Source organism: Grammomys surdaster, unplaced genomic scaffold (assembly GCF_004785775.1).
Source record: "Grammomys surdaster isolate TR1022 unplaced genomic scaffold, NIH_TR_1.0 204, whole genome shotgun sequence".
NCBI classification, from domain to species: domain Eukaryota; kingdom Metazoa; phylum Chordata; class Mammalia; order Rodentia; family Muridae; genus Grammomys; species Grammomys surdaster.
The window spans coordinates 863202-886903 of NW_021604649.1; the positions used below are offsets into that span (position 1 = coordinate 863202).

Here is a 23702-nt window from a genome sequence, read left to right on the forward strand (position 1 = left end):
AGGAAAAAATGTATAAAAAGGTATAAAAAAGGGCCATAGATTTGAGAGTTGGTAAGTTCATGGGAGGGATTGGAGAGCAGGGAAAGGGTGGCTGAAATGGTATAATTCTAATTTTTTAAATACATACAAATCATTATAAAACTGTGCTATAATCATTAACAAGACAATAAAAGAGTAAAAACCTGCAAGGAAAACCTCAACAGAAAGATGTCCAGCCGAGGGAGGAGGGAGCATGTAGGCCGACTGCAGACTTCACCTCTCATTCTGGTGTCTCAAACCCAATCCCAGAGTGCCACGTGCAGCTCTGTAACAGAACACCTGCCAAACCCCCCCCCCCCCCCCCCCCCCGCTCCAAGATGGTGGATGCCTCAGATCTTCCTCTCCTGACCTCTCTCCCCAGTCACTGCTTTATCATAGCCCCATCTCCAGCAGGCACTCCCAGCTAGCCCACAGGCTACTCCAGCCAGGGAAGCAGTATCTAACTACAGATCTAACCCCCTCCCGCCATTCCCCGAAACGATCCCCTAGTCTCAGTCCCACATCAACAACAGAACACCTGCAGTGGTCTCTTCCCACCTAATCTCATGGTGGGTCCCACAGATCTTCCTTCCCTCCCCCCAATCTTCCCTTTGTCATTCCCCACCCCCACCCCAGCTCTAGCAGGCACTCTCTGGGAAGCCACAGGCCAGGCTGGGCTGGGAAACAGGTAGGCTAGGTTAGTTAGATCTTCAGCTCTCCCTCTGCTCCTCCAAATGAATCCCCCAGTCTCACTTCCAGGTCGGCCGCCTCCCTTCCTGCCCTACAACCCATCTCCAGAGGATAACACAGATCTTCGCTTCCAAACTTTATTCTCCCAACTGATTCCTCTATCCCAGCAGCACTCCCTAGGAAACCAACCACAAGCTACTCCACACAGGAAAGCAGGCAAGCTAACTGAAGATCGGCACCTCTCCCACATCCCCAGCGCTCTAGCAGACTTTTTGCTGTGACATCTCCTCACGCTCTACCCGCATTCCCAGGGGACTAACTAAGCAGACCTTGCTGGAACACCCAACTTTCCTGCTTCCTGTACAGACCTTCCACCATCCCAAGCCTAGCCCCACTCCTAAGTCTCAGGTAGCAATACCCAGAAACACATTTCACCCTAGTGCCCATTATCAGGGCCCCAGATTTCCCCACAGGCAACACACAGACAACACACTCTCCTAAGAACCAGAGAGGAAATAGAAACCAAGGAACAAAACACCCACCCAACAAAGACCTACAGTTATAATCCTCCCATACCCATGCCTGAGTGCCAGCATAAAAACACAAGCACAGCCATGCCAGTATGTCTCCTCTGGAGTTCAGCAACCCTCCCACAGCAGGCCCTGAGTGTTCCAACACAGCTAAAACACAAGAAAGAAAAAGACCTTAAAACAGCATTTTTGAACATGGTAGGAGTCCCTAAATAGGAAACAACGAAATCCCTTAAAGAAATGGAGGAAAACACAGACAGTGGAAGGCAATGAATAAAACCATTCACAACCTGAAAGTCAATATAGAATCAATAAATCCCAAACTAAGGGAAATCTGGAAGGGAAAAATTTAGGACTCTGACAGGAAGCACAGAGGCAAGTTTCACCAACTGAATACAAGAGATGGATGAGAGAATCAGAGGCACTATAGATACACATGAAGAAATGGATGTCTCAGTCAAAGAAAACATAAAATCTAAAACAAACAAACAAACAAAACTGGCACAAAACATTCAAGAAATCTGCGACACTATGAAAAGACCAAAACTAAAAATAATAGGAATACAGGAAGAAAAATCCCCCAGGTCAAAGGATCAGAAAACATTCTCACCAAACACACATACACACACACGCACACACATGCGCACACACGCGCACACACCCCTCCCTGACATAAAGAAGGAGATGCATATCAAAGTAACTTAAAGAACACCAAATAGTTGAGACCAGAAAAGAAAGTCTCCTTGGCGCATAATAATCCAAACACTAAATGTACAGGAAAAATAAAAAACATTAAAAGCTTCAAGGGAAAAAGTCCAAGTAATATATAAAGGCAGACCTATTAAAATTGCGTCTGACTTCTCAATGGAGACTTTAATATATATCCAGCACCTCAAAAGGTGCTAGAAGGTAAGATCCACCATAAAAAAGTTAACTACATCCAAGAAAACAAAGGGAATAAATGATCCTTGGCCAGCAATATCAAGAGAAATACGGCCTGGTCCTCTGGGCTGGAGCAGACACAGAGTCGGTCTGCTCCCGTCCTGTTGAGAAACTGAATCCTGAGTCATCCAGGAGCCACTGCACTCAGAGCAGCTGGTAAGAACTCCATCTCACTCCCTAAACCCCAGAGATAGATCGGGGAGCCAGGGACATCCAGGGCACAGCAGCTACCCAAACCCCGCCCCTCCGGAATTCCACTTCCCTTCTGCCCCTGCCTGGTCCTCTGGGCTGGAGCAGACACAGAGTTGGTCTGCTCCTGTCCTGTGGAGAAACTGAATCCTGAGTCATCCAGGAGCCACTGCACTCAGAGCAGCTGACACAGAGTCGGTCTGCTCCTGTCCTGTTGAGAAACTGAATCCTGAGTCATCCAGGAGCCACTGCACTCAGAGCAGCTGGAGCCACTGCACTCAGAGCAGCTGAAACTGAATCCTGAGTCATCGAGGACCCACTGCACTCAGAGCAGAAGGATTTCCAGATCCAAGAGGTGGCCTGAGTCCCAGGAGTTATTCCACCCAGGAGATTAGGAGCATAAGACCACAGAGACCTCTGGACTCTGAGGAGCTCTGCAATAAGCAAGATAACTGGAAATACAGACTCCAGTTTTACACAGTGAGGGCAGGTACCACCAGAGTTAACCAGATGGCGAAAGGCAAGCGCAAGAACATAAGCAACGGAAACCAAAGTTTCTTGGCATCATCAGTGCCCAATTCTCCCAATATAGCAAGCCCTGAACACCCCATCACACCTGAAAAGCAGGATTCAGAATTAAAATCACTTCTCATGATGATGATAGAGGATTATAAGAAGGAATTAAGTAACTCCCTTAAAGAAATACAGGAGAGTACAAGTAAACAGATAGAAGCCCTTAAAGAGGAATCACAGAAATCCCTTAAAGAAATGGAAGAAAACACAAAGAAGGAATTAAACAAAAACATTCAGGATCTGAAACTAGAAATAGAAACAATAAAGAAAGTTCAAAGGGAGACAACCATGGAGATAGAAAACCTAAGAAAGAGATCAGGAGTCACAGACGCAAGCATCACCAATACAAGAGATAGAAGAGAGAATCTCAAATGCAGAAGATACGGTGGAAAATATTGACACAGTTGTCAAAGAAAATGCAAAATGCAAAAAACTCCTAACTCAAAACATCCAGGAAATCCAGGACACAATGAGAAGACCAAACCTAAGGATAATAGGTATAGATGAGAATGAAGATTCCCAACTTAAAGGGCCAGTAAATATCTTCAACAAAATTATTGAGGAAAACTTCCCTAACCTAAAGAACAAGATGCCCATAAACATACAAGAAGCCTACAGAACACCAAATAGACTAGACCAGAAAAGAAATACCTCCCGTCACATAATAATCAAAACATCAGATGCACAAAACAAAGAAAAAATACTAAAAGCAGTAAGGGAAAAAGGTCAAGTAACATATAAAGGCAGACCTATAAGAATTACACCAGACTTCTCACCAGAGACAATAAAAGCCAGAAGAGCCTGGACTGACATCATACAGACACTAAGAGAACACAATTGCCAGCCCAGATTACTATACCCAGCAAAACTCTCAATCACTATAGATGGTGAAACCAAGATATTCCATGACAAAACCAAATTTGCACAATATCTTCCCACAAACCCAGCACTTCAAAGGATAATTGATGGAAAATGCCAACACAAGGAGGGAAACTACAACCTAGGAAAAGTAAGTAAGTAATCTTCCAACAACCCCCAAAAAGGATACAAACATAACTTTACCTCTAATAAAAAAAAATAACAGGAAGCAACAATCATTTTTCCTTAATATCTCTTAACATCAACGGTCTCAATTCCCCAATAAAAAGACGCAGACTATCAGACTGGATACACAAACAAGACCCAGAATTTTGCTGCATACAAGAAACGCACCTCAGTGACAAAGACAGACACTACCTCAGAATAAAAGGGTGGAAAACAATTTTTCAAGCCAATGGTCCCAAGAAACAAGCTGGAGTAGCCATTCTAATATCAAATAAAATCGACTTTCATCCAAAATTAATCAAAAAAGATAAGGAAGGACACTTCATACTCATCAAAGGAAAAATCTACCAAGGTGAACTCTCAATTCTGAACATCTATGCTCCAAATGCAAGGGCACCTACATACATAAAAGAAACTTTACTAAAGCTCAAAACACACATTACACCTCACACAATAATAGTGGGGGATTTCAACACCCCACTGTCAGCAATGGACAGATCATGGAAACAGAAACTAAACAGAGACACTTTGAAATTAACAGAAGTTATGAACCAAATGGACTTAACAGACATCTATAGAACATTTCATCCTAAAACAAAAGAATATACCTTTTTCTCAGCACCTCATGGTACCTTCTCCAAAATAGACCATATAATTGGTCACAAAACAAGCCTCTACAGATACAAACAGATTGAAATAATCCCTTGCATCTTATCAGATCACCACGGACTAAGACTGGTCTTTAATAATGACAAAAACAATGGAAAACCCACGTACACATGGAAACTGAACAACTCTCTACTCAATGATGACTTGGTCAAGGAAGAAATAAAGAAAGAAATAAAAGACTTTTTAGAATTCAATGAAAATGAGGACACATCATACCAAAACTTGTGGGACTCCATGAAGGCAGTGCTAAGAGGAAAGCTCATAGCTCTAAGTGCCTACAAAAAGAAACTGGAAAGAGCACACACTAACAAGTTGACTGCACAACTAAAAGCTCTAGAACAAAAAGAAGCAAATACACCCAGGAGGAGTAGAAGGCAGGAAATAATCAAACTCAGGGCTGAAATCAACCAAATAGAAACAGAAAGAACAATACAAAATATCAATAAAACCAGGAGTTGGTTCTTTGAGAAAAGCAACAAGATAGATAAACCCTTAGCCAGATTAACCAGAGGGCACAGAGACAGTATCCAAATTAATAAAATCAGAACTGAAAAGGGAGACATAACAACAGAAACTGAAGAAATTCAAAAAATCATCAGATCCTACTACAAAGGCCTATACTCAACAAAACTGGAAAACCTGGATGAAATGGACAATTTCCTAGACAGATACCAGGTACCGAAGTTAAACCAGGAGCAGATAAACCATCTAAATAGTCCCATAACCCCTCAGGAAATAGCAGCAGTCATCAAAAGCCTCCCCACTAAAAAAAGCCCAGGACCAGATGGTTTTAGTGCTGAATTCTATCAGACCTTCAAGGAAGACCTAATACCAATTCTCTTCAAACTATTCCACAAAATAGAGACAGAAGGAACACTACCCAATTCGTTCTATGAAGCTACAATTACACTCATACCCAAACCCCACAAGGACCCGACAAAGAAAGAGAACTTCAGACCAATCTCCCTTATGAACATCGATGCAAAAATACTCAATAAAATTCTAGCAAACCGAATCCAAGACCACATCAAAACAATCATCCATCATGATCAAGTAGGTTTTATCCCAGGAATGCAGGGATGGTTCAATATTCGGAAATCCATCAATGTAATCCACTATATAAACAAACTTAAAGAAAAAACCACATGATCATCTCACTAGATGCTGAGAAAGCATTTGACAAAATTCAACATCCCTTCATGATAAAAGTCTTGGAAAGATCAGGAATTCAAGGCCCCTACCTAAACATAGTAAAAGCAATTTACAGCAAACCAGTAGCCAACATCAAGCTAAATGGAGAGAAACTTGAAGCAATCCCACTAAGATCAGGGACTAGACAAGGTTGCCCACTCTCCCCCTACCTATTCAATATAGTACTGGAAGTCTTAGCCAGAGCAATTAGACAGCAAAAAGAAGTCAAAGGGATACAAATAGGAAAGGAAGAAGTCAAAATATCGCTATTTGCAGATGATATGATAGTATACTTAAGTGACCCCCAAACTTCAACCAGAGAACTCCTAAACCTGATAAACAACTTCAGCAAAGTGGCTGGTTATAAAATCAACTCAAACAAATCAGTAGCCTTCCTCTACATGAAAGATAAACAGACTGAAAAAGAAATTAGGGAAATGACACCCTTCACAATAGTTGCAAATAATATAAAATACCTTGGTGTGAATCTAACCAAGCAAGTGAAAGACCTGTATGACAAGAACTTCAAGTCTCTGAAGAAAGAAATTGAAGAAGATCTCAGAAGATGGAAAGATCTCCCATGCTCATGGATTGGCAGGATTAATATAATAAAAATGGCCATCTTGCCAAAAGCAATCTACAGATTCAATGCAATCCCCATTAAAATCCCAACTCAATTCTTCACAGAGTTAGAAAAGGAAATTCTCAAATTCATATGGAATAACAAAAAACCCAGGATAGCGAAAACTATTCTCAACAATAAAAGAACTTCTGGAGGAATTACCATCCCTGACCTCAAGCTGTACTACAGAGCAATAGTGATAAACACTACCTGGTATTGGTACAGAGACAGGCAGGAAGATCAATGGAATAGAATTGAAGACCCAGAAATGAACCCACACTCCTATGGTCACTTGATCTTTGACAAAGGAGCTAAAACTGTCCAGTGGAAAAAGGACAGCATTTTCAACAAATGGTGCTGGTTCAACTGGAAGACAACATGTAGAAGAATGAAAATTGATCCATTCTTATCCCCTTGTACAAAGCTCAAGTCTATGTGGATAAAGGACCTCCACATAAAACCAGATACACTGAAACTAATAGAAGAGAAGGTGGGGAAAAGCCTCGAATACTTGGGCACAGAGGAAAAGTTCCTGAACAGAACTCCAATGGCATATGCTCTAAGATCGAGAATTGACAAATGGGACTTCATAAAATTGCAAAGTTTCTGTAAGGCAAAGGACACTGTCAATAGGACAAAACGACAACCAACAAATTGGGAAAAGATCTTTACCAATCCTTCATCTGATAGAGGGCTAATATCCAATATATACAAAGAACTCAAGAAATTAGACTCCAGACAACCAAATTACCCTATTAAAAAATGGGGTATAGAGCTTAACAAAGAATTTTCAACGGAAGAAACTCGAATGGCCGAGAAGCATCTAAAGAAATGTTCAGCATCCTTAGTCGTCAGGGAAATGCAAATCAAAACAACCCTGAGATTCCATCTCACACCAGTCAGAATGGCTAAGATTAAAAACTCAGGTGATAGTAGATGCTGGCGAGGGTGTGGAGAAAGAGGAACACTCCTCCATTGTTGGTGGGACTGCAAGATGGTGCAACCACTTTGGAAATCAGTCTGGCGGTTCCTCAGAAAATTGGACATAGCATTACCCGAGGATCCAGCTATACCACTCCTAGGCATATACCCAGAAGATGCTCGAACATATAACAAGGACATATGCTCAACTATGTTCATAGCAGCCTTATTTATAATAGCCAGGAGCTGGAAAGAACCCAGATGTCCTTCAACTGAGGAATGGATTCAAAAAATGTGGTATATTTACACAATGGAGTATTACTCAGCTATTAAAAACAATGAATTCGAGAGGTTCCTTGGTAAATGGATGGAACTAGAAATTATCATCCTGAGTGAGGTAAGCCAATCACAAAAGAAGACACATGGTATTCACTCACTGATTATTGGATATTAGCCTAGAACCTTGAAATGCCCAAGATGCAACTCACAGGCCACATGAAGTCCATAAAGAAGGAAGACCAAGTGAGGGTGATTCGGTCCTTCTTAGAAGGAGCAACAAAATACTCAAGGGAGCAAATATGGAGACAAAGTGAGGGACAGAAACTGAAGGAGGGGCCGTCTCAAGACCACCCCACCTGAGTATCTATCCCATGTGCAATCACCAAAGGTAGATGCTGATGTGGAAGACAGGAAGTGCATGCTGATAAGAGCCTGATATGGATATCTCCTCAGAGGCCTTCAAGAGTCAGACATATTCAGAGGCAGATGCTCACAACTAGCCATTGAACTGATCATGGGGTTCTCAATAGAGGAGTTAGAGTGAAGACTGAAGGAGCTGAAAGGGTTTGTGGCACCATGAGGAGAGCAACAATACCAACCAACCACAGCTCCCAGGGTCTAAACCACCAGCCTGGGAGCACTTAGGGGGGGATCCAGGGCTTCAGCTGAATATGTAAAAGTGGAGGGCCCTGCTGGGCATAGGTGGAAGAAGAGAACCTTGACCTCATGAAGGCTGGATGCCCCAGGGGGTGGGAATTTTGAGGGTGGGGAGGTGGGAGTGGGGGGGTGTAGATAGAGGTTACATCCACAGAGAAGAAGGAGGAGGGGCGAGGGGATTGGGGGTTCCGAGGGGGTGGTGGGGGATGGGGTAAGGGGACAACATAGGAAATGTAAATAAATCATCCAATAAAAAAAAAAGAAAAAAAAAAGAGAAATACACAGAGACACACAGGAGGGTGGGGGAGGGAGGGGGGAGAGAGAGAACACATCACCACCACCAAATAAGAAGCATCAGTGATCATTGGTCATTGGTCTCTCTCAAGATCAGTGCTCTCAATTCTCGCAATAAAAAGACAAAGACTAGCCGGGCAGTGGTGGCACACGCCTTTAATCCCAGCACTTGGGAGGCAGAGGCAGGCGGATTTCTGAGTTCGAGGCCAGCCTGGTCTACAGAGTGAGTTCCAGGACAGCCAGGGCTGTACAGAGAAACCCTGTCTCAAAACAAAACAAAACAAAACAAAACAAAACAACCAAACCAAAAAAACCCCAAAAAACAAACAAACAAACAAAAAACAAAAAAAACAAAAACAAAGACTAAAACCACACCATAACATCAAGGATAGAAATCACTTTAGGATTAAAAATAATGGAAAAAAAGGATCGTCTAAGCAAAGGGACCTAAGAAGCAAGCTAGTGTAGCCCTTTTAATATCTGGCAAAATAGACTGCAATCCAAAACTAATCAGAAGATATAGCAAAGAACACTAATTCCTACCAATGGAAAAACTACCAAGAGGATAGATACTGCAATTCTTAACACCTGTATCCCAAATACAGGGGCACCCAAGTTCTTGAAAGAAACACTTCTCAGTTGAAATCACATATTGGCCCTCACATAGTGAGGATGGGAGACTTCAGTAGAGCACTCTCATCAATAGCAGGTCATCCAGACAAAACCTAAACAGATGATTGCTAGAGGTAAATGACCTGGTAAACCAATCAAACCTAACAGAGATTTACAGAACAGTTCACCCAAGCTCTAAAGAGTAGACCTTCTTCTTAGCACCTTTTGAAAATGTATCCCAAACTGACACATGCTCAGGCACACAGCAAGTCTCAATAGATACAATAAACTTGAAATAACACCCTGAATCCTATCTGAACACCACAGATTAAAGCTGGATAGCAACAATAGAAAGTTTATAAACTCATGAAAACTGAGTGAGTCTCTACTGAATGAAAAATAGGTCAAAAACAGAAATGAAGAGAGGCTTTCTAGAATTGAATGAAAATGAATAGACTACATACCCAAATTTATGGGATACAGTAAGAGCAGCGTTAAAAGGAAAGTGCCTACATTTAAAAAATGGAGAGATCTCCTAATAGCAAATAAACAGCACACTTGAAAGCTCTAAAACCAAAAGAAGTAAGCACACTCAAAATGAATAAACAGCATAAGATAATCAAACTTGGGCTGAAATCAATAAAAACAAACAAACAAAATACAAAGAAAAAATGCAACAGAGAGCTGGTTATTTGAGAAAATAAATAAGATTGACAAACCCTTATCAAAATGAACTAGAAGGCAGAGAGAGAGGCCCTACATTAACAAACTTTGAAATGAAAAAGGGGGAGAGACTGACAAAATACAATCATTAACAAGTCATACCTTGGTAATCAATCAAAATCTGATTTGACATAAGACCTACTTTACAAGATACATACTGACACTACTCGGGTGACCAAGAACCTGAGACGAAATAGCCCAGGGACATAGGAAAAATCAAATACTACCGGTTAAATAAATATAATGTAGCAATGACTTCTAATGACATTCTGCTGTACTCATAGGTCAGTGCCCTTTTCAGTTATCATCAGGGAAGTTTCTTCCTGCAGCAGATGGGAACAAATACAGAGACTCCCCAGCAAGACATCACACAGATAGTGAGACACCTAAATGGGGTGTCTCCATCAAATCCTTCCCCCTCAGAGCTCAGAGAACTAACAGAAGTGGAAGTAGAAAGTTTGTAAGAGCCAGAGGGGATGGAGGACACTCAGAGAACAAGGCCCTGTAAAGCAACATGGTCAAAGCCCATATGAACTCACAGAGACTAAGTAGCTTTCACAGGGTCTGCACTAGGTCCCCTGTGTATAGTGTTTTCATGGAATTCCTGAGTGCGTAAAATAGTGGGCCATGATTTCTTATGCCTTCCCTTGGGTTCTTTCCCTTTTTCATTTGTTTTGTCCAATTTTAAGGATAGCTTTTGTTTTATCTCATATTTTATTTTATTGATTTTTACAATGAGGGAACTGAGAGCAGGCCTGCATGGCATTTTCTTAATTACTTATTAGGGACACATATGGGGAGGAAGATCCATCTCATTGTGTGTGGCCACCCCTGGGGACACTGGTCCTGGATTGTATCAGAAAGCAGACTGAGCAAGCTGAGTAAGCCTGTACTCAGTAGAGTCTGTACCAGCTCCTTCCTCCAGATTCCTTCCCTATTTGAGTTCCTGCCCTGGCTGTTTTTGATGATAAACTGTTATACGGAAGTGTGACTGAAATAAACCCTTCCCTTTCCCCTTCCCCCTTCCCCCTCCCTCCTCCCCCCCAAAAAGAAAAAGGAAACTGCACTCAGATATTTACGGCACCTTTTTCACAACTGCAAAAATAATATAAAAAATAAAAACCTAGAGACAATCAAGATATTCTTCAGTAAGTGAATGGATTTAAAAAACAAACAAACAAACAGTGATATAGATATATCTAGATAATGGACTATCGTACAGGAATAAGCTATCAACCCACATAAAAGACTTTAAGGAATCTTAAAAAAACCAGCCATTTATTTCGTGTGTCTGTACATTTGTTTGCACATGTGAATGTCAAAGGAAAACCTATGGGAGTCAGTTCTCTCCCTCTACCACATATGACCTGGAGGTAGAACTCAAGTCTTCAAGCTTGAGAACATACACCCGTATCCACTGAGATATCTCACCACTTCTGATGAGTCCTTTTGCCTCTTTTTTTTAAATACATGATCTTGTTACATAGCCCAGGCTGGCCTTGGTCCTTATGACTTAACCCTCCTGAGGGCTGGGATATTAAGCATGCAGCAGCGCACCCAGAGACATTGGTGAGTTTTAAATGTGTACTGGTAAATTGAAGAAGCCAGTCAGAAAAGATTACATGGTATATATGGTTCCAATTATATGACATTAAAAGAACAACAACAAATTTATGAAGCTAATAAACAGATGTGTACTTCCTAGAGGCTTGCAGTGTAAGGGACAGAGCTGGTAAAGTACACAAGGTTAATTAGGACAGTGAAACTACTCTCCATGGCAGCAGAATAGTGAATACATATCAATGCACATTTGTCCAGCTCACAGACCGTCAGCTCAAGGAATTATGTGTGTAATTTAATGGATGCCATTTTAAAGAATCGTGTTACATGTTTGAGGACCCCAAAATGGACTGTGGTAAGAAACAAAAGACTCTATCTGTATCCCAAGCATCACTGAGGGGGAGAAGGGAGGAAGGATCTAACTTAGCCATAGTAGAAATGACTAGAAACTCTAAGAGCAAAGACAAAAGGGTTGGTGCATACATCCTGCTAGCTGTAAAGTTGTCTCTCCGGGTGGATACCTGTTAGCAACTCTGAAACGACTATACATGTATACTGGAAAAGAAGTGTTAAGTAATGGACGACAGATAATGCATGGCAGGTTTCTCAGTGTCAGAGTACAAGATTATAGGCAAGCAAAGCAGAGTGGCTAAAATGACCAGTGTGCTAACAGATGGTTTTTAAAAGTAGAGTAGGAGATCACTATGATCTCTTCACCTTAATGTAGACAAATGTGACCACACACACACACACACACACACACACATTGTATGCCACCAGACACATTATTTATTCCGTTGACTTTGGTAGAATGCTATAGGCAGAGTGGTACGTGCCTATAACCCCAGATTTTAGAAGGAGGATCGATAGTTCAAGCCCATCTACACCGACATAGTGAGTTTGAGGCCAGCCTTTTTAAAATCCTACCTCAAACAAATGGCAATGCCTTTGTGGAAGTTGCCATAGCTAGTTCCCTATCTTCATTTGTAACTCAGTGCTAGAAAGAAAGGAAAGCAGAGCTCCTTGAGAGATGGCTAAAGAATCTTTCCTGCCTCAGTACTAGAGCAGCAAAATAAGGGAGTACAAAAAACAAAGCCACAGTGAAAAGGGAAGCACTGACAACTCAAGGACAAAACTGAAACAATGTAAGCAACAAAAGAAAGTAGGAATAGACTGGAACCTGAAGTATAGAACAATACAAATGATGGAATAAAGAAATGACTGGGAGAGAGTAGACAAAGCTCCTGTGTACAGTCTCAAGGAGGTGGGGGACAGAATTCCTCTGCCCTTACATAAGGGCTTCCCACTCCTTTTGGAGGAGTACATCGTGGAAAGGGAGGAAAACTAAATCAGTCAGGTGATCAAAGTTACCATCAACAACAGTATGTCATGTTGATGGGCCACTTGATCTCAGTGATCTTCATTTCCCAAAGCCCCAACCACAGCCTAATCAGGAGAAAACACTGGGTAAGTTTCAAATGGAGGGGCATTTTATCAAACACCTGACTACTGCTCAAAACTGTTGAGGTCACTGAAAACAGGAAAAACCCAAGGATGTGTCACAACGAAGTGGGGCCTAAGGCAACAAAACAATACCTGTGTGCAAGTGATAGCATGGATGAGACATGAGGTAAATGCTAAGTAAAACTGAGTTTAATGTAAACTGTAATAAACATACAGAGATAGATGGGTGAAACACTGACAGGTCTGGAGTCCGAAATCTCCCCATTTTCCTATGAAGTAAAAGACAAGGCAGCTTTTAAGTCTGTGGATATCATCATATGCATCATGAAGCCTGGCCTGGTAGCTTATATCTATAATTCGCAACTTAGGCAGAGGGATACACTGGGTTTGAGGGCAGACTACACCACATAGTAAGTACCATGGGCTTCAAAGTGAGACCCTGTATCACAACTACCAAACCAAAAAACAGCAACAAAGACAAAAAGATTTAGTGTTTAAAGCTCATGTGGTTTGTGGCCCCATGGTACTTTTGACTCAGGCCTAACCACCCATTTTTCCCAGAACATCTGTTTTTATGGAGTTCCACACACTTGGCCAGGTCACATAGTTTGAGGAGAAGCCTAACTGAGGGCTGTTTTTTCAGACAGTCTTCCCATGAAGCACAGGCTAGCCTAGAACCCACTATCTTTGTCTGCCCTGAGTACTTGTATTCCAAGCCTGGACTCTGAAGTGATGAAGGTGGGTTTCATCTGGAGCTAGAGTCCGAGGTTTGAAGGAAAATCATGAATTCTTTACAGTTTGGAAAACCAAAGAGAACTGCTTTGTCGTCTCCTTGGTGGATTTCAAGTCCTGTGAAGCTTTCCGTTCTATCACTCATGTTCATTGTCTGCTCTGGCAGTGGGAAGTTACACTGCGACTCAGTAGTTGGTAAAGGAGAACTCTGTAACCAGCATAGGCTTTGAAGGTACCCCTGATTTTCTTCTATTTCACCCAAGTACTGTCGTTCCTATTAATGTTTCTTCTATAATTTCTCCGGAATCCACTATCCTGTCCTCTTAGTTCCTGTTGCCTTCATTCAGGCCTTCTGATCTTTTGCCTAGAATTTAAGCAGTAAAAATTTCACCATCCCCAGAGTTGCCCTCAATTTGCCCTCTGTACTGTCAACTTTCCAAGACTCAAATCTGATCATATCATTCCTCTGCTTTTAAGTCATTTGTTGCTGCTTTGGCTACAAGATAAGATCCCGGAGTGTACACAATGTTATGCCATCTAGACTTCTAGCTAGATAGCCTTCCTTATACCTGCTATGCCACCTGCTGCTCTAAGTGGCACCATCCACCCACACACCTCACCCTGGGAGGCTTAGACCACAAAAAGACAGGTTCTATTTCTGTAATTCAGTAGCATTAATGAGACTGCACAATGCTAACCTCTTGTATGGATGAGCGCTCCACACATACGGATGGATGGATGGATGGATGGATGGATGGATGGATGGATGGATGGGTGGGTGGATGTACTGCTAGCCTTGCCTAGGCAAGGGAGAACAGATGGAGAACAAGAACAGATCCAAATATTTTCCTATAACTCAAACTCACTTTCCACTTCCCTCGCCCTGAGTGGTTTTTTTTTTCCTAATTTATAGACTATCTCAGATGTGTTTAGCTTTGCCATGCATAACTGATTTATTCATTCTTCATAAATCAATTCCTAAATAGCCATCTGGAAAACAAGAACCATTTTTACTAACTTTTAAGTTCCGTGGAACTTACTTTTTAGTACATGCTATCATGCCCTGTAAAAAATATGGCATTTTCTGCATAATTTCACCACCATGTTTCAATGACTTTCTGGCCTTTCCTTCTATTAACGGTTTCCTTACTAGGAAATCCTATGTGAAGACATTAAATAAAGAAAGAGCACTTTGAAAGCAAAGCAAGAAAAATGCATCACTACAGAATATATGGCAAGTGGGCAGATTTTTGCATGTGTCTCGTAAAAAGAAGCCTCTTTACTTTGTGGACAAATCTGAACGAACTGCAAGGCATCACGCTTCTAAGAATCTACTGCAAAGTGGTGGAGGACTACTTATTTAAAAACATATTGCATGACCATAGGCAATGTCAAAAAGCATAGCTGGCTTCAGTTTTCTAGCCCATGAAATGGCAATAATGAGCAATGACCTACCCTGATTATGTACTGCCAACCAGATGAACACATGAAAGAGCTGGTGAGAACGCCATAAGCAACTATCTTTCCTAGACTGATAGGTGAGTTTTGGCTTGGCCAGGGGCCATATATTGAGGTCTCAGTTTAGTGATAGCCTAGTGATCAGTTACTAAAGCCAGTTACTGCTATAACTAACATACTATGTTTATAGATGCATATACATACAAATGTTTGCCTTTAAGAAAACCCACAATTATGAAGGCAGAAATACCTCGTCTTTTATGAACTTTAAATTCACAGGTTATCTCCTAAGGTTACTTTCCTACTCAAATTTCTTGTCATCCTTGCTTTTGATTTCCTTTTGGTTTTGGAGACATCTGTAGCCCAGGTTGCTCTTGGACTCTCTCCGTTCTCCTCCCTTGGCTTCTGAAGTGCGAGGATTACCAGTGTGCAGCAATGCAGCTTGCCTGTTGTTATCCTTTTGAACCTATAGTTTTATTTTTTTAACTTTCTTTCCTTTGGGGAGGAGGGGAGATTGGCTATTTTAGATAGGATCTTATTGGTGAATTGTAGCAGACCTATAACTTACTATGTAGACTAGGCTTGTCTTAAATTTTTGGAAATCCTTCTGTCTCTGCTCTGAAGTACTGGGATTAAAGACATGTATCACACATCTGAAAACCTGTTTCATACTGCTATGTTCATTCTAACTTTGTCGTGGTGTCTTAGGCTTTCCTTGCTATGAAGAGATGCCATGAGCAAAGCAACTCTTATAAAAGCAAACATTGAATTGGGGCTGGCGTACAGTTCAGAGGTTTAGTCCATTATCATCATGGTGGGAAGCATGGCAGTGTGCAGGCAGACATGGTGCTGGAGAAGCTGAGAGTTCTATATCTTGATCCACAGGCAGCAGAAGGATAGTATGTGCCACACTGGGTGTAGCTTTAGCATAGAAAGCCTCAAAGCCCACCCCACAGTGACATAATTCCTCCAACAAGGTCACAGCTACTCCAACAAGGCTATACTTCCTAATATTGCCATTCCCTATGGGCTAAGCAATCAAACACATAAATCTATGGGGGCCAAACCTATTCAAACCACCACACATCTTCGGAATCCTTCCCTATCATTCCTTTCAAAAAAAAAAAGTGTTGGGGTGTATTACTTTTTAATGTGTGTGGGACTTTTTAAAAAAGATTTATTTATTTTATGTATATGAGTACACGCTAGCTGTCTTTAGACACACCAGAAGAGGGCATCAGGCCCCATTATGGATGATTGTGAGCCACCATGTGGTTGCTGGGAATTGAACTCAGGACCTCTGGAAGAGCAGTCAGTGCTCTTAACTGCTGAGTCATTATCTCCAGCCCATGTGCATGGGTCTTTAGCTTGCATGTATGTTGGTGCCAGCAGAGGCCAGAAGAGGACATCAGAAAAAGCACAGTTGAGGTGGGCATGATGGCAGGCACCTACAGGCCCCTAGGACTCTAGATACGAAAGTATGAAGATCACTAATTCAAGGTCATTCTTAGGTGCATCACAAATTTAAGGCCAATCTTCAAAATAAAATGTTTGGAAAGAAAAACCAGCTGAACACAGTGCTTCATAGCCATAGTAAACACTGGGGAGGCTGTAGCAAAACAATTGCCACAACTTAGAGGTTAGCCTGGGTTACATAGTAAGTTCCAGGCCTCTCTGAGCCAAAGAGTGAGGCTCTGTCTCAAACAAGAAGGGCGAAGCAGTGAAGGAGAGAGGGAGGGAGGGAGGGAGGGAGGGAGGAAGGGAGGGAGGGAGGGAGGAAAAAATAAAGCAAAAGAGGAAAGATATAGTCAAACAATATTAGACAGAAAAATTAGTGATACTTGAATGGGTCAAACAAGAACATCATGTGAACAGAAAACTTTCAGGAAAAGAAGTTAAACTGTTTAGCAAATACAAGAAACTATGCTCACATTCACTAATTATTTTTTTTTTTTTTTTGGTTTTTCGAGACAGGGTTTCTCTGTGTAGCCCTGGCTGTCCTGGAACTCACTCTGTAGACCAGGCCGGCCTCGAACTCAGAAATCCGCCTGCCTCTGCCTCCCAAGTGCTGGGATTAAAGGCGTGCGCCACCACCGCCCGGCTCACATTCACTAATTAAAACGGAAAGTTGAAATAACAGATGCCAGAGGTTTGGTGCACACCTTTAATTCTAGCACTCAAAAGGCAGCTATCTATGAGTTCAAGACCAATCTGGTCTACATAGTGAGTTTCAAGTCACCCAGAGAGCCACAGTGAGACCTTGTCTCAAAAAATAAAAAAGAAAAGTAATAATAAAAGTTCACATTGTAAAGATGAAAATTATGATATATAAAGATGGAAAATATGATAGTGTGGTAGAAGAAATTAACAGTCATATATTCATGCTATAAAAAATGTTCTCATATATGCTTAAAAGATACACATATACATAGTGGTGGCTTGAATAAGAATGGCCCGAATAGACTCATGTTTTTAAATGCTTGGTCCCCAATTTGTGGAATTGATTAGGAAGGATTAGGTGGCTGTATGGCCTTGTTGGTGGAGGTATGTCATAGGAGGTAGGCTTCAAGATTTCAAAAACACTCTCAATTCCCTGTCTCTGTCTCTCTGTCTCTCTATCTCTCTCTCTCTATTTCTGTCTCTCCCTCTCCCTCTCTTCCTCCCCTATCCCTCCTACTTGCAGATAGAGACGAGAGCTCTCAGCTGTTGCTACCACATGCCTTTGTTCCACCATCATGGACTCTAACTTTCTGAAACTGTAAGCCAATGAAACATGTTTTTATAAGTTTCATTGACTATAATGTTTTGTCACAGCTACAGATAAGTAACTAAAACATGCAAACCCAGACACACACACTCATAATATGGCTGTTCACTGTAGCATTATGTGTAATAACAAAAGATGGAAGTAAATTAAAATGTGTATCAGTAGAAGTTTGCTTACATGAAAAAAAAAGCACAGGCAAACCATGGCATTGTATACAGCTATAGAAACGACAATATAAGTAGATAACCAAATAACCATTGAAACATTACCTAAGTTTTCTGATACTATCCTGTTAATGAAAATAAAATTATAAAAAGTAGAGATTTATAAAAATATAAGATTTGAGCACCTACTTCACCAAGGAGGATCTATAATGAGGGCCAATAAGCATATGATATGCTATTTAACATCATTAGCTGTTAAAAAGACAAAACTGAAATCACGAGATGATGGTACATACTTATTAGGAAAACAAAAAAAAATACTGATAATAACAAGAGCTGCGAAAGATCACACAGAATGTTCATATAGAGTTAGTTATGATGCAAAATTTCATAAGCACTTTGAACAATATTTTGGCTTATCCTTTGAAAGTCAAACACATTTACCACGTGACTCAAGGCTTCCACTCCTGGGTATTCATGCAGCAAGAAAATGGTAAACCTTCAAGGCAATGAGCTGAGTAAAAGAATTTAGTCTTAAAAAGAGGATACAGGCCAGAGGGCTAGGAAGATGATTCTGTGGACAATAGTGTTTGGTGACTTTAATTTTATCCATAGAAAACCTACATGGTGTAAGAAAGGAACTGATTTCTTAAAAAAACAGCAGTACCAAGGAGCAGGGAAGACAGAGATCTAAGAACAGAGGAATAGCAAGAAAGAATTTTTTCCCTTTGGGTCCACACAATTCTATATCCTGTCAGTGGTGTTGGTTATAAGAATGTATTTAAAAGCAGCAATAATGATACCTTCTATTTCTCGATCTAAAGGCGGCACATCATCTCTCATAGAGAAGTCCATAGCCGTCCCTGGGATGTCCATCAAGTCTTCATCACTAGAGCTGCTCTGGAAGCTACTAAAGCTCCCCTGATGAAAGCCTCTGTTATCCATAGCTCCTGTGGAGAAAGAAAAATATTGGCCTTATAACAATGGACAATTAGCCCCTGACCAGTGCACTTGTTCACTGTGATAAGTACACATAATTGCATGGTAAAATCGCCAACTTCAGGGCTTATTTCACTTTCAAAGCTTGTTATTTCTCAAGGCACTCACACTATGTATAAAATCACTACTATTTATCTTATTAGCAGCAGACAGGGCCACACAATACAGGGTAATGCATACAATAGGTAACAATTGGGTCTGGACAGATGGCTCAATGGTTAAGAACACGTGTGCTTTGCAGAGGACCTGAGTTAGGTTTCCTGCACCTCCCATGGTCGTGTACAACCATCCGTAGTTTTAACTTCAGGGGAACCGATGCCTTCTTCTCACCTGTGCAGGAACCAACCATTGCTGTGATGCATGCACATACATGTAGACAAAGTCTACACACAGATTAAAGAAAACGTAAAATCTAAAATTAAAAATGAAACAAATATATAGCACAGCTACAACTAATGGTAATGGTTTAAATCATGATTTTGTTTCCTCTTATAACCTCCACATTCCTTGTCATCACATCATTAACCATCATTAATCTTGGATGTCAACTCAACTGGATCTGGAATCAACTAAAAGGCAAGCCTCTGGGCATTTCTTTGAGGGATTTTCTTAATGAGATGATTTGAAGTGGGAAGATCCACCCTAAAAGCAGGTGGCACATTCCAGTAGTAGCCCTCATAAGGACAAGGAAGAAGGAAACTTGGAGTTTGCCTGTTTTCCTTCACTGTTGCAGGCAAGTTTATCTATTCTGGTGCTGCAACTGCTACATTCCTTCGCTGATACTGGAACCAGCTTCTTCAGATACCCAACATAGACTGAAGACCAGTAGCTTTCCCAGAATTCTCCAGGCCTTCAATGCCAGACTGGGACTAAGATATCCTGTTTAGCCTTCCTGACTGAGCAAATACCAGATTCTCAGACTGCCAGATGTGAGACAGCCATTATTGGACTATTCAGACTTTACCCTGTAAGCCAAACTAATAAATCCCATCTATATACATATATTCATTCTATTGGTTCCGTTCCTTAAGAACACAGCCCCCTTTCTGAAAATGCTGTATTGAACCTTTGACTCAATCAGTATTGGGAAGGGAGCTTGGGGGAAATGCTAAAGATCAAATACAGGACCTTACACATGCTATGACTGAGCTATGGGTTTTCTCTGATAGATGTATGTTTTCTGTATTTGCTCTAAATATGACTTCAATAGATTTCTTCAAACAAGTATCTATTAATTGGTAATTCTTTCACATTTCTGTAATTTTTCAATAACCTTTGGAGGGTTTCAAAATCAGGTAAAAAAATAAGCCAAACGAAATGGCTCATACATATAATCTCAATATTGGGGGGGGGGGACAACAAGTAGACTGCTATGATTTCCAGGCTGGCCTGTGGAAAAACTAAACCAATAAATGTCCTGAACAGGGACAGATGGGTAGCATGTGCAATGGTTTCTTGGGGTACTTCCTCAGCCTTTTCATGAGGTTCATGAATTTGACAGTTTAAAAGATTATAGGTCACAACTGGTTTGCAAGCAATCGCTCACCTGTTATTCTATAAGCTCTTAGGTCAAACTTACTAGGTAGCTAAAGATAACCTTGAACTCCTGATCTTCATGCCTCTACTTTGTAAGCACTGGGATTAGGTCTCTACCAAGGGGGTACAACAACAGAATGTCAGCTTGTAACAGTGATTATTTTCTGATGTGATATTTTGGCATTAATAAACTTTCTCATAAAATACTTCATCTTATCATTATGTATTTTCATATAAGTAAAATATTCTTTTGACCAGTGTGTCCTAATAGATTGCTGTCATTTTCGTGTTCAAATTGCTCAAAATTTGTTCAGTAAGAACTTCTTCATGGTGGCTCCACGTTGCTCTCCTTCAAATTTATATCCTCCTTTTTTTGTAACTCTTGATGCATGCATATGTGTACAGTCTCCAACACTCTGGGCCACATACCTTCTCACATCACTTGGGCTTGATTCTATAACCTAGGCCAACTACATGCATAGGTTTTCTATAGAAACAATAAACTTTCAAAACAGAAAATAAATGACTCCTGTACTTAGATCTCAGGTCCCATCCGTCTGAGATGAAAGAAGAGTCCTAACCTGAATTTCATTTCCCTTAGTTGTCCTTTAAGGACACCTACTACACACTAATGATTTCTGATCCCAAAACCTCACATGTGAAATGCTTCAAAATCTGAAACATTGAGTTCCAACAAGATACCAGAAATGGAAATCTCACATCTGGTCTCCTCTGATAGGCTGCAGTCAACCTGAGGTGTACTAAAAATACTGTATAAAATGATCTCTGAACCATGTAAAAGCTATATATAAAATGCAAATTAGTGTCATATTTAGACTTGAGTCATTTCTCAAAGATATCTTATTATATACACAAATATTTCAAAATCTGAAATTTCTGGTCCTGAGTATTTCTGGTTTTGTGTTGTTGTTTTTGAGACACAGTTCTCATTATGTAGCCCAGGCTGGCTTTGAATCTGTAATTATCCTTCCTTTGTCTCACAAGTAGTGAATATAGGCATGTACCACCATACTCTATTACTCTCAAGAATTTTGATAGAATATTAAAGGATATTAAATCTGTATCTAAAGACCTCTTCCTCAAGCCCATTCCTAAGCTCATAAGAATTTCACATGACAGTTTGTTGCCACTTCAAACTCAAGACTGGAAAAAAAAACAGAATAGTAGTAAAACTACTAAATTATACACAAATTATAAAATCCATAGAAGGTATGATCCTTGCCCTTCTCCCATCCAGACACCAATGTTCCTTTTAAATGAATACATCATCAATATTCATAATTAATGGCTATCTGATTCTAGGATTCACTATCTTCAATGAACCTCAAAAGAGTCCTCAATTTCAATTAGCAGGGCTTTTTAGGTTTCTAAAAACTCTCAATTGGAAACAAACTGTGTTTTAGTTGATGAGAAAAAATGGGCTAACAAAATAGTATAACTCAATTTCTTTCCCATTTAAATTTATTAAATGAAACCAGGCATGGTAGCATGGGTCATTAATTCCAGCATTTAGGAACAGGCAGAAGGATCTGAAGCTCAGAACCACTATGAGATATATGAAACTCAGCCTCAAAACAATAAAGAAAGAAAGGCAGGAAGGTGGGAAGGCGGGAAGGCAGGAAGGAAAGAAGAAAGGGAGAAAGGAAGGAAGAGAAAAGGGAAGAGAGGGAGATGGAGATACAGAGGGGGAAGAAGGGAGGAAGGGACAGAGGGAGGGAGGGAGGGAGGGAGGGAGGGAGGGAGGGAGGGAGGGAGGGAGGGAATATTAAAAGCCTGGGAGACAGAAATGGTTGATACCTCTGAACGAAGTGAAAAGAATCTGTAAAGTGACAGAATCCTTTCCTTCCTTCTTTCCCTGTGGTTGTTTCATTCAGAACATGATTTAAAATATCCAGTTCCAGCAACTCTATTAACCACGTAAATCATGGAAAGAAAGTATGCGAAGTCCAGAAATAACTTATGTTTGGCTTTGGAATGCATCCTGTATTCAGGGTTTCAGATGTGTGTACCTATTGTGCTGAGAATTCCTTAGAACAAACTAACACAGGAGAAGATTCAATAAAGCAATAGCTGGAAAACTTCTCAATTTTCCCCACAGGGACCTTACAAGCTCTTTCCTATAAAGCACTGACATGGAACAACTCAGCTAAAGTGAGCTAAGATGACTGTTCCTGAAGCAGCTCTCTGTTTCCATGTTTGGATTGCAAAGTGTTTCGTTAGTAAATGCACAGAAAGACAGGGCCAATGAAAGCAGCAGCCACCAACTCAAGCTAACCAGATGAAAGAGGAGTTCAACAAAGGAAAGAGCTACTATCAGTAACGGTGAATGTGGTATTGCCCTGTGGCAAATTCATTTGGATACAGCAGTCAGTTATTTTGTATACATAAAGATGTTCAGAAGAAAAAAAAATAAAGCATCGAAAGGAATAAACAAAATTCTTTGAAGTTGACATTTGAGTTGGACCAGGTGGTTCAAGCCTATAGTCCTAGCTATGCCAGAGAGCAGCAGTAGGATTGCAAATGCAAAGCCTGTATGTACTACAGAGTAAGTTCAAGGCCAGACTGGAAAACTTAGTGAGGTGTGTCTCAAAAAAAAGTATTAGAAGATGTGAGAATATATCTCAGTGGTACAGCACTTTCATATCATGAGTGAGGTTATAGGTTCAAGTTCTGGAACCATAAATAAATAAATAAATAAATAAATAAATAAATAAATAAATATTTGCCTGTGTTTTTAAATATTTTAATTAAAATACTATTACCTCCCCTTTCTCTTTCCATCTTCCAACCCCTCCCATACCCCCTCACTCTCTCTCAAACTAGTTTTTTTATTATTATAACAATATAGAGAAATATGTACAGATATATAGATAAAACCTACTGAGTCTGCTGTTTATCCAGTACAAAGTGGCCAACCTTATACACAATCAATAAATAATATTTTTAAAGTTGATATTTTAATTCATATATAGTAAAACTCCAAGCCAAGGATTATCATAACATATATACATAGACATACAAATATATAAATACAACCTACTGAACCT

At 40.5% G+C, this 23702-nt stretch overlaps 1 protein-coding gene across 1 annotated transcript in view; it reads right to left on the reverse strand.

The window, feature by feature from the left end:
* Positions 1-23702, reverse strand: part of Clcn5 (chloride voltage-gated channel 5) — a 146276-nt gene that overhangs the window by 45974 nt on the left and 76600 nt on the right. Inside the window, exon 2 of the mRNA XM_028770798.1 lies at positions 18903-19049. Within this exon, the coding sequence (XP_028626631.1) occupies positions 18903-19049 (147 nt within the window). The remainder of the gene's footprint in view (positions 1-18902; positions 19050-23702) is intronic.